At 59.9% G+C, this 10,559-nt stretch overlaps 1 protein-coding gene across 9 annotated transcripts in view; it reads right to left on the bottom strand.

Annotated features, from left to right (window-relative positions):
* The window catches only part of LOC125155108 (GON-4-like protein), a 75,344-nt gene that overhangs the window by 1,205 nt on the left and 63,580 nt on the right, over window positions 1-10,559 (bottom strand). For 8 of the 9 annotated variants that reach the window (XM_047839918.1, XM_047839920.1, XM_047839921.1 and 5 more), the window contains 11 exons: window positions 8,740-10,398; window positions 7,978-8,233; window positions 7,231-7,415; window positions 6,299-6,496; window positions 4,599-4,742; window positions 3,965-4,108; window positions 3,743-3,862; window positions 2,583-2,696; window positions 1,394-1,592; window positions 329-947; window positions 119-221 (listed from right to left, as the gene is read on the bottom strand). In XM_047839918.1, the coding sequence (XP_047695874.1) occupies window positions 119-221; window positions 329-947; window positions 1,394-1,592; window positions 2,583-2,696; window positions 3,743-3,862; window positions 3,965-4,108; window positions 4,599-4,742; window positions 6,299-6,496; window positions 7,231-7,415; window positions 7,978-8,233; window positions 8,740-10,398 (3,741 nt within the window). The remainder of the gene's footprint in view (window positions 1-118; window positions 222-328; window positions 948-1,393; window positions 1,593-2,582; window positions 2,697-3,742; window positions 3,863-3,964; window positions 4,109-4,598; window positions 4,743-6,298; window positions 6,497-7,230; window positions 7,416-7,977; window positions 8,234-8,739; window positions 10,399-10,559) is intronic. The other variant, XM_047839919.1, reaches the window with a different exon arrangement.

The raw sequence follows: 10,559 nt of genomic DNA, 5'->3' as shown, positions 1-10,559 counted from the left end.
ACCTGTACAGTCGCGCTCGGTGTCCTGTCTCCTGCTTGGCCAGCCCAGCCTCTCCTCGCCAGTCCGTGTGCTTGGATCCCCTGGGGCCCGAAGCTCTGGCAGGGCTTTCGCCACTTACCTCGGTCGGGGTCTTGTTTCCTAGCTGCTGGGAGATGACGCTGAAAGTCTGTGGCTGTGCCCCCCGCTCCTGGCACATGGTGAGAATCACGCGGTCAGCTTCCCTGGAACCCACGTACCACGATTAACTCCAGATCAGCAAAATGGACACGTGCACTCATTTTCCGGATACACACGCAGCGGCCCCCCCCCCCCCCCCCCCCCCACCTACCTGGTCCACAGCACCACCTTCTCCCCGGTGGAGCTGACCTTGCTGTTGTTGGCACAAACAGTAGCTTCTGTGGTCTTCGGCTGCTGCTCTCCCACGGGAGCCTTGCCCTGCACTCCACAGTCCTTAACCAAACCTCCCCTGGGGGCTTTGGAAGAAGTCTCTGAGGTGTCCGTTCCCGACAACGACTCGCGGGCGGGGGACATCCTGTGTGCGGTCTTCACCCCAGCTCTGCTCGACAGCAACCAGCTCCCCGGACTGTCTGAGACCTCAGACAACCGTCTCCTCCCTAAGTCTCTGGTCCTTGAGGAAACGGGACTCAGAAAGGAAGCAGGGTTCTCCTCGGTTCCAGGCCATTTCTCAGTTTCCGAAGCATCCCAGGCGGGAACGGAAGCCTCTGGCTCACCCACTGCCTTCTGGTCCTCCCCCTCATTCCGAAGTCTAGGGGACGCCTCAGGGCAGGGCAGGACCTCACGCTCAGCCTGGTTTCTCCTAACCACGCAGAGCACAACTCCAGGGCTGGAGGAAAGCTGAGGAGTCTCGGGTGAACAGGGCGGTGGGCCTCCCAGGACGAGCTGCTCTGTCAGGGTCGCTTCCTGCATGCTCCCCACTGCTGATCCTGCTTAGGAGGAAAATAAGGACCTAAGAGGATGGATGGGGTCAAGGTGCCCTGGGACGCCCAGTTACCACAGGGCCACACAGGTGGGCTACTGTGATGGAGCCCCAATCTCAAAGAGTGCGGTGGGGCTGGCGGAAGTCACTTAAATGAAGATAAAAGCCCGACTGTCAAGGCCCAGAATGGCAGTCTTCAGGACGCAGATGACCAGGGTCCAGAGGGCAGGGAAGGGAATGCAGTCACGCTGCCTCGCACTCCCAATTCCTCGAGAGGACAGAGGCCACAGCAGAGCAAGTTAAGGCCGGACAGAAGGATCTCCTGTTACTTGTTAGTAAAAGAGGGGGTTCTCCGTCCAAGAAGGACTTGCTCGTCCTGGCTCAGAGACGTTCTTGGTTGAAGCACGTAAGGACATGGAAAAGGGGGGAAAGAGGCGGGGCTGGCAGAACACTCACCTGGAATAGGCAGAGCTCCCCTGCCGGGCGGGCCCTGGGCAGCCTCAACGCTTTCCCGCTCGTCTGGGACTTCCTCCTCCAGCAGGTCCTTGCCCTGCCCGGCCTCCTTAGCACCAGGCACAGGGCTGGCCTCGCGGTGGGGGCTGCCACCCGCCGACTCATGGGGCTCCTTGCTCTTGTAGGATCTGCCGTCACAGACCTGCAGGAACAGCCTCCTTGGTCAGGGGTCTCCTGACTGCCTTTTTCTCTGGCGACCAAGCCCTGCCCCCACGTCCGGCAAGTACACCTGCTCCACCAACTTTAAACGACCCAGAAGGCGTCTGGTTCTACCCGCCGTTCTCCGAGCAAGGACTGTATCTTTGCTGCCAACCAACCCTACTCTAGAGACCCGGCATTACTTCGAGGGTCTGTTTTCTTGACACAAGTGTATCTCATTAAAAGCAAGCAAGCAAGCAAGCTGAGAAATACTTGAAGCAGTTCATTGTTATCCAATTCCAAAAGCTTTACCCACAGGACTTTTTTTTAAGGTGTATTTATTTTTGAGAGAGAGGAGAGTGCGTGCACGTGAGCACGCAGGAGAGGGACAGAGAGGAGACAGAGGGTCTGAAGCAGGTTCCAGGCTCTGCAGTGACAACAGAGAGCCCGATGCGGGGCTCGAACTCACAAACCATGAGATTGTGACCTGAGCTGAAGTCAGACACTTAACCGACTGAGCCACCCAGGCGCCCCATCCACAGGATTGTCTTTAAAAAGCAAATCTGGGGCGCCTGGGTGGCGCAGTCGGTTGAGCGTCCGACTTCAGCCAGGTCACGATCTCGCGGTCCGTGAGTTCGAGCCCCGCGTCGGGCTCTGGGCTGATGGCTCGGAGCCTGGAGCCTGTTGCCGATTCTGTGTCTCCCTCTCTCTCTGCCCCTCCCCCCTCTGCCCCTCCCCCGTTCATGCTTTGTCTCCTTCTGACCCAAAAATAAATAAACGTTGAAAAAAAAAATTTAAAAAAAAAAAATAAAAAGCAAATCCATTGCACACGTGTAAAAGATTCTATTTTGACTCAAATAGCGCGTGCGCCGCCTATCGCGTGGGTGCCGTCCTTACAGGAGCTCAAGGCAGTACCCCGTGCGGGAGCGGACCTCACCCCGAACGGGGAGGCAGTGCGGACGCCCGCCCCTCGGTGCGGCCCGGCCCGGCTCACCCTGCTGCTGCAGCGGCTACACCCTCTTCTCTTGCTTTTCTTCAGCTTGGGATCGGGGCCTCCTTCGTGGCAGGAGCAGGCACAGTCCCGGGCGCCATCCGGCCACTCGGCCTCCTAGGAGATACCGGGCTTGGTTAGCCGCCCGGCACGTCCGGGACCGAGAGAAAGCGTAGTCGTGAGGCCTCAGAACAGGTTGCCCCAGCACCCACACCGGCCTCCTCTTTCATGAGCCCCCAAGTCTCCAATCGGCCCAGGAACTCTCAATCCCAGCCTGTCCTAAATCCCCGAAACCACCCTTAAATGACCCAAAGATGGACCTCTCCCAGTTGCCCAGATGTTTCAACAAACACGTAAGTCACATACAATCTGAGGCAAAGTCCCAGGAAAGGCCGTCACAGGGTGTGACCTGACTCGACCACCTTCGCTCCTGCCTCCCCGTGCCTTGAGCTCTGCCCCCTCCCAGCCCCATTGAGGGGGGCTTTCTTTGTGCTTTTGGAGGCCCCCACACGACACTCTGTGTCCAGTAATCTCGGATGCAAGTTATCCCAACCGACAACAAGGAAACTGAAACCGAGAGAGGTGAAGTAAGCTGCCCAAGGTCATCCAGCTAAGAAGCCGTTTTCCGCAAGGGAGAGTAAAAGACATTCAGGAAAACAGACTCCCTGGAGAGCAGCAGAGGGCAGGGAGTCTGTGCAGACCTATTCGCACCCCAGCACAGCCACTTATGGACACGAGGCCCTGGCGACGGCCTCGCCATGAATGTCCGTTTCTGCCTCTGTGAAATGAAATGAGAGCAGTCTCTTGGGGGGACTGCCATGGGGCTCACCGAGAGAATGACCAGATACGTGCCTCTAGGAGCCACGTGCACTTTGTCACCAGTACTGCTGAAGTGGGGGCTCGCTTCTGTATCTTCATACCAACAGAAAGGAAGAAGACAAGACCCAAGACAAATAGCTCCGAGCAAGAGAGAAGAGGGGAGAAACCTCCTCCTAATGGGGTGGCCGGTGGGGTGCTCTCCAGCATCCGCACTCCTCCCGCCAGGGGCTCCACGGCCTGACCTCGGGCTCCTGCAGCACGCATGGCACACTCGGCCAGAGAAATGCTCACGAAACTCAAGGCCTGATTCACGACCGACAGATCACGCCCGACAACCTGGATACCTTATCGTGATTTTGGACCCCGATCTCTTTTCTTCTTTTGCTTTTTGAGGCCGTGGGCATCTTGGGGGGCTCCTCCTCCTCTTCCACATCAGGCAGGGCCACTTCTTCAAAGCCGTCAAACTGGGGGACGAGTGGGTGCTGCTCAACGCAGACCCTGGGCAGGCACCCCGCGCTCCCACGGCCATCCCGCTTCCCAAAGCCCCGCAGCCCCCGGCCCCGCACCTCGTACTCCTTCTCCTCTGTCCAGTTGATCTCTTCAAAGTCGCCCAGCCGGCTGGCCGCTGGGCGCAGGTGATCAAAGAAGACGGAGAACTCATCTTGCAGGTGGTCGTGGCCCTTGAGGAGCTGCCACATCTGTGTCTTGAGCTGAGAGGGTGTCAAGGGACAGACACGTCCCCCAGGCTTCTCCAGGTGGCCATCCCACACCAGACCCACATACTCCCAAGGCCCACTTCCCTAGTGCCCCGAGGGACACACAGAAGCCCCTCTTTGAAGGCTAAGGGTTCTTCACTGCCCCCTCCCTGCTCGCGAGCCTGCGCTGGAAGGGTGCCAACAGTACGTGCGACCCCCAATGACGACACTAATGATACGTGTGACCCCCAGCTCAGGCAGCATCACCTGCTCCCTGCGCCTCCCTCCCAGGGCACTGAGGGCACCTTGAGGCAGTCAGGCTCAGGTTTCAAGGGACAAGCCCCCCCCTATTCCAGGACCTTAGGCTTTAGAAAAGCCTACAAAGTCCTCCCCTTCTATGCCCCTCCAGACGTCCACAGTCCCGGCAGCCAGAGAACACGGCCCGGTCAGGGGACGGTGGGAGGCGCAGGTGCGCAGGGGGAGGAAGCAGGACGGGCAAGGGTACCTCGCTGATCTCCTGGGGCAGGCAGTCCGCGCAGCTCTGCAGGACCTTGATGATCTTCTGGTGGTGCGAGGGGTTCTCTGCAAAGCAGATCTCCAGCTGCCGGAGAAACTTGCGGCTCTTCTCAAAAGCCTGCTGCTCCTCAAACTACCACAGGGGAAAGAAGGCGAGAGAGTCCCCTGCGCGGCTGAGCAAGACCAGAGTGCTCTGAGCAGAAGACAGGAAATGCGGGCCGGGGACTGAGGTTGACGGGGCTCCTTTACAACCGCGAGACGGACTTTAAGACCTGGAGTCCAGGGCGCCCGGGTGGCTCCGTGGGTTGAGCGTCTGACTTCAGCTCATGATCTCACGGTTGGTGAGTTCGAGCCCCATATGGGGCTGTGATGACAGCATGGAACCTGCTTCGGATCCTGTATTACCCCTCCCCGCCCCACCCCCCACCGCCACCTCTCTCTGCCCCTCCCCTGCTCATTGTCTCTCAAAAATAAACATTAAAAAAAAAAAAAAGAAGAATATGCTAAAAGAGCCAGGCGTCCACCCGAGGGTTGCAACGTCAGCCAGCCCACGACACCGGGGATGTGAACAGGCCCAAGAGAAGCGCACGTCGGGGTGCTGGGGTTTCACGGACTGTGAAGTCACACACTCAAGGCCCTGTGTGTGGCACCACACAGTTTACAAAGCTCTGCACACGAGTGCTCGTCTAAGCCTCATAACCACAGGGGAAGAGCGGATGGCAGGGTGTGCGATCACCCCGTTCCCGGGGCACCCGGGTGGCTGTCGGTTGAGCAGCCGACTTCAGCCCGGGTCACGATCTCACGGTTCGTGAGTTCGAGGCCCACACGGGGCTGGCTCTCTGCTGTCGACACAGAGCCTGCCTTGGATCCTCTCTCCCTCTCTCTGCCCCTCCCCCACTTGTTCTCTGTCTCTCCCTCTCTCAAAAGAATAGACCTAAAAAACAAAAATCACCCCACTCCCATGTGACTGCCTCAAGACCATCAGAACCATCTCGTTGCACCACTCATTCCGGTGTCTCTCAACCATGACAAGACGTCCAGAACTACCGGGATATTCCCTCGTGGTTACACATTTCTCTCCAAAACTTCAAATGCCACCTTACGTGCCGGCCATCCCACACCACCGTGCACGTGATACAACTGCGGTCCCCTGCCCCATTCCACCGACAGCCCTCACTCCTCCCTCCCGACGTGTTCTTCGGTGAGGCCTTGTCACCAGGAAGCGCTATGCACATTTACTATTTCTGTCGGCTTTCTGATCCTCAAACCTACTTACTATATGCATTTCACCGTTTATCACCTGACTCTCCCGGGAGAGCGGAAGCTCCACGCGGGCAAGGATGTCACCCTTTTGTAATGGCCGCACTCTCGGCACCTAGAGCTCTGCCCAACATGTACTAGGCACTCAGTTAAGTGTTTGTTGAACGAACGCCTGTTTTACCACGGTGAGGCGCAGATGAGGGCACACGATTTACCTGAGGCCCGTGAGGGCAAGCAAAGGTACGACCCCACACGGCACACATAAAGAAATGGGGAGACGAGGGGCCGGGAAGATCACCTCTTGAAAAGAAGAGGGCTCCGTGGGCCATGCCAGGGTCATCTGACCAGGGGCCGTTGGGGGACGGGCACAGTGTCCGTGAACCTCGCTCGGCCCCACTGTCACCGGACCCAGCAACCCCATCCACTTACTAATCCACAGGCCAGAGCCTGCTCGGGCAACAGGAAAGCAGCAAAGTCCTTGAGCAGCTGAGGCCAGTCCTGGAGCAGGATCTGCAGGCTTCTGTAGAGATCCACAGCGGTCTGCCGCTGGGGACTTGACTCGAACTCATAGATAACCTGAAGGAAGTCCTCGTACTTGCCAGGGGCGTGCCGCAGGGCTTCTCGCACCTGCGCAGGAGACGTGCCACCATCAGTGCTCTGTCCGCGGGCCCCAACACGAAACAGCAGCACGGACCGAGGAGCAGGGGCCCCGCTAGAGAGCTCCGAGACCCGCCCTGCACAGGCCGCTCCCGACAGATCCCCAGATCTGTTCGTGGCGGACACCGTGCCACGAGCGAGGCACAGCTCTCTTCCGGTGGCGGGCGTCCACAAACCACAGCCCTGCCCACAAGACCAGCAAGTTTCTCTAGCTCACAGTCCTACCCTGTCCCGGACTTCAGCTCCCCGCTGAAATAGAGAAGGAGCGCCCTGTGCACAGCATCAACTGAGGGTAAATAATACCGGAGTCAGGAAGGTGAGGCAGGACTGTCACTGCGAGCACACCCCCTTGCTGGAGGGGCGGGACCAAGAGAATGAGACTGTGGCACAAGACAGGAACAGGCCGGCTCATGTCTCTGGAGACCAAGGTGCTTCCCTGAGGTCCACCCTCGGGCGGATGCACAATAGGTCTTTCTTCTCAAGCTGCGAGCCCGGGAAAGGCCCTTATTAGCCAACCCGTGAAGTCCCCCTCACGATGATGGTGGGATCACCTTTCCCAGCTTTCTGAACAACAGAGGGGTGATGCTCAGGGACTACGACAAGCCACGTGTCACTGAGCCCTGTGCCTCGCGGCCCCTCACACAGATCCCTGGAAGAAGCAGCCGAGCTCTGAGGGACAGTAACAGGAAGCGGCATCTGCCTACCCTGGTCAGGTAAGCCTGGGCGAAGGCCAAGTCCTTCTGCTCCCTGAGTGGGTCCCGCTCCAGGATGTCCTCATCGTACAGCAGCAGGAGCTTGGAGGTGTCCTTGCTGGCCCGGGCCCGGCCTCCCCGCCGGCCGCGAGCCCGCTGGCTGCTCCGGCCCTTCCCGGCAGCCCTGCCACCCTCTCCTGGAGAAGACACCAAGCCCACGGTTGCTCCGACCCCACCGCGCCACCCTTCCGCCCCGGCTCCTCAGGAGACCCCACCCCCTGCTCCGGGTCTGGGAGGGCCTCGGGAGAAGAGCTGGTGGGAAAGTGGCGGGAAGGCAAGACTGGCAGGTGAGCCCTGTGCGGGCTGCACAGCCGTGCTCTCTGGGACGCTCAGGGCACCTCCGCTACTGTGCACTGAGAAAGGGAGTCCTGAGAGCGAGCACAGTCCTACGCTGGGCTCTCAGAGGACTATGTGTTGCTGAGGAACGGCAGTGTCTTCTGAAATAAACGTAGCTCTCAGCCTCACACGTGACAGATGGATTGAGCACCACCGAAAACCCAGGATGGACCCGGTAACAAATCTAACAGCTGGCACAAACCAGCACAGGCACCGACCGGGCAAACGTGTCTGGGGAGGGCAGAGGGCAGGGGAGGTCCAGAGGATTTCCTTGGAAAACTCACAGCTGGTTTCTAGACTGTTCTGCACGCCCGGCAGAAAGGAGGCCAGCTGGGCCCGGCACACGCCCGCACGCACACTCACCTGGCGGGGCGCTGCCGGCCTCCGCCTCCGGAGCTGTCCTGGGCGAGGCAAAGGTGGCCGGCGGCTTCTCAGCAGGGTCTCCGGTGGCCTCATCAGTCATCTCATCCTCCTTCTGCAGGCTTTCCATCCCTTCTGCCTCTTCTTCCTCCTCCTCCTCGGGCTCAGAGTTCTCTTCCTGGGAGTTCTCCTCCTCGGACTCGCCCTCCTGGCCCGCGCGCCTCTCAGAAGCCAGCCAGGTCAGCTTCTCCATTGTCTCCTGCGACCCCCCCCCGAGAGCATCCCCAGGGCTGGCATCGGCTCGCCAGGAGCCACCGGCACAACCCCCCAGCACAGACACCGGAGCACGTCGCCTGGGCACAGCCTCCGGGGTCCAACGTGGAGTCGGCACCCAGGGAGAGCTACGCTTGCAGCCTGGTGGCAAGGGACAGTGGGAAGAAGATGCATTTTGAAAGGCCACCCTCTACCCTGAATACGGCTCTCCTTTGCCAGGGTCCACGCTCAGGACCTACACACGTAGGCGTTCAAACCGTGCACAGGTGATTCGATCTAACAGTTAAGGGACCCTGTGCCAAGCGAAACTCGTAAGTACAAGTTCACCCTTTTCCTCCCCTCGCCTCCACCCCACAGCGTGTCTTGCAACGTTTTCAAGAGTCAAACTGAAGGCAGGACTATCTAGAGGCAGCAAGCAAGCAGGTGGCCTATCCGTAAATCAGGCAAATGGCTGAGACCACAGAACACACGAGAACATTCCCTGGCTCTCACCTGGAGCTCGGGGACAGACAGCACAGACTCCTCCGAGGCCGATGACATCTCATCCTCCTCATCTTGGGTGAGGTCGTCAAAGTCCTCCTCCTCCTCCTCCTCCGGCCCGTCCTTTTCCACCCCAGCTTCCGGCCCAGCCGGGGTCCCGGCCGCCTGGCAGTCAGCGCTAGCGAAGCCCTCAGACTTCCCGGGGGGGCTGCTGCGCGCCGCGTCGGGGTCGGCACAGGAGGAAGCGGTCCTCGGAGAGCCTTTGCTCACGGCTCCCGAGTGTCCCTCGTCCCGAGGCTCCCGACAGGCTGAAGAGGTTCTCGCTGGCTGACTTCCCTCCTCCTCCTCCTGCTGTAAGACGGGCGGCCTCCTTGGCTCCTCCCCTGGGAAGCCAGCGTCCAATCCCACAGAACACCCTGCCCTGCTGTCCTCACAGGCGTCCTCCCCGGGGTCTTTGGGCTCCATCTTGACGACGTCCTCCAAGTCCCGGGGGGGTGTGCTCAGAGACTCTCGGGAGCCCAGGGGCGGCTCCAGACCTTGCCCCCCATGCTCTGCTTTGACAAGAGTCCAGCCACAGGCGCTGTTCTCCGACAGCTCTTCCTGGCACACACGGTCCGCTGCTGGTGGCCCTGGGCTGTGCTCCTCTTTGGGGAACACGGGGGCACAGAGAGGAGACAGTTCCTGGGGTTCTAATTTGGGTTCTAGGCCTTGAAAGGCATTTTTCCCTTCAGCCAAAGGACAACTGATGTCCACACTCACTGGGGCCTTATCTTCAGGGGCGGGCGGGACAGGAAGACTCACAGAGTTGCCGGAGACAATCAGGGGTGGGAGAGAGGAGGCCACAAGGGGCTGACTCAGTGGGCAGGGGAAGGAAGTGGGGTTCACCAGGAGGGTGGTGATGGGAATGGCCTGTGGACTCTGGGCCACAGCCGCACTGACAGGCTGGATCACGTTGCAGCCACTGCCAAGGCTCACCACCTTGACCGTGGCAGCAGGCACAGTGAAGATAACAGGTACGGGGTGGATGAGGGAGGCTGGCTCCAGACACAGAGAGGCCTTGGCCCCCTTTCTCTTTGAGGCTCTCGGCCTCGCACACGGCTTTCGAAACTTAGATGGGGCAAGCGAGGGCAGCATCACCTTGGGCACAGGGGCAGAGGGGAGCGCAGTCTGGGGCTCAGACAGGGGGAAGCCGGTCCTGGCCTCAGGGGTCGTGGAAGGCAGTGCCGTCGGAGACTCAAAACTGTCCCCGCCAGGGGCCCCCGGCGGAGGGACACCTGGCACCGTCTGCACGACAGCAGCTGGCTGGATCACGTGAGGAATTCGGACCACCATTTTGCTTGGAGGGGCTTCTGGCGGAGTGGACCTCGCCGGTGTTTTCCCGGGGGTGGAGCCAGGCTGGAGAGAGGGGCTGGGTCTGATTAGGAGGGGCTTCAGGACTGACGGCCGCTTCTGTCTCCAGGCCTTCCTGGAAAAACAGTTGGCAACTGGCTTCAGTTTCAGGACCACACCCTTGGGCAACAGCAGTGGGTACGGAGTTTCACTCCCCAGTTCCGAGCTGCCTGTCCCCAGGCCTGGCTCTGAGCTGACCTCAGCGGCTCCCGTCACACCTCCTACCCCTCTGGCGCCGTCAGCTCTGCGCCACAGCTCCTCCTGGATGGACGGCAGGCTGGCCTATTGAGAACAAGAACACACGGATCCAGCACATGTCAGACTCTGGCAAAAAGAACAGGGCTTCCTGGATTTGAGGGGCCTTTCCCGGACAGTCTCGAGAAATCTTTCTAAGGTTTCTCCTGCAGGACACAAAATTTCTACAAAGACTACATTCCAATCAC

Source organism: Prionailurus viverrinus, chromosome F1, assembly GCF_022837055.1.
Source record: "Prionailurus viverrinus isolate Anna chromosome F1, UM_Priviv_1.0, whole genome shotgun sequence".
NCBI classification, from domain to species: domain Eukaryota; kingdom Metazoa; phylum Chordata; class Mammalia; order Carnivora; family Felidae; genus Prionailurus; species Prionailurus viverrinus.
Note: the sequence above shows the minus strand (reverse complement) of the source record. Positions and strands in the feature narration are given on the sequence as shown.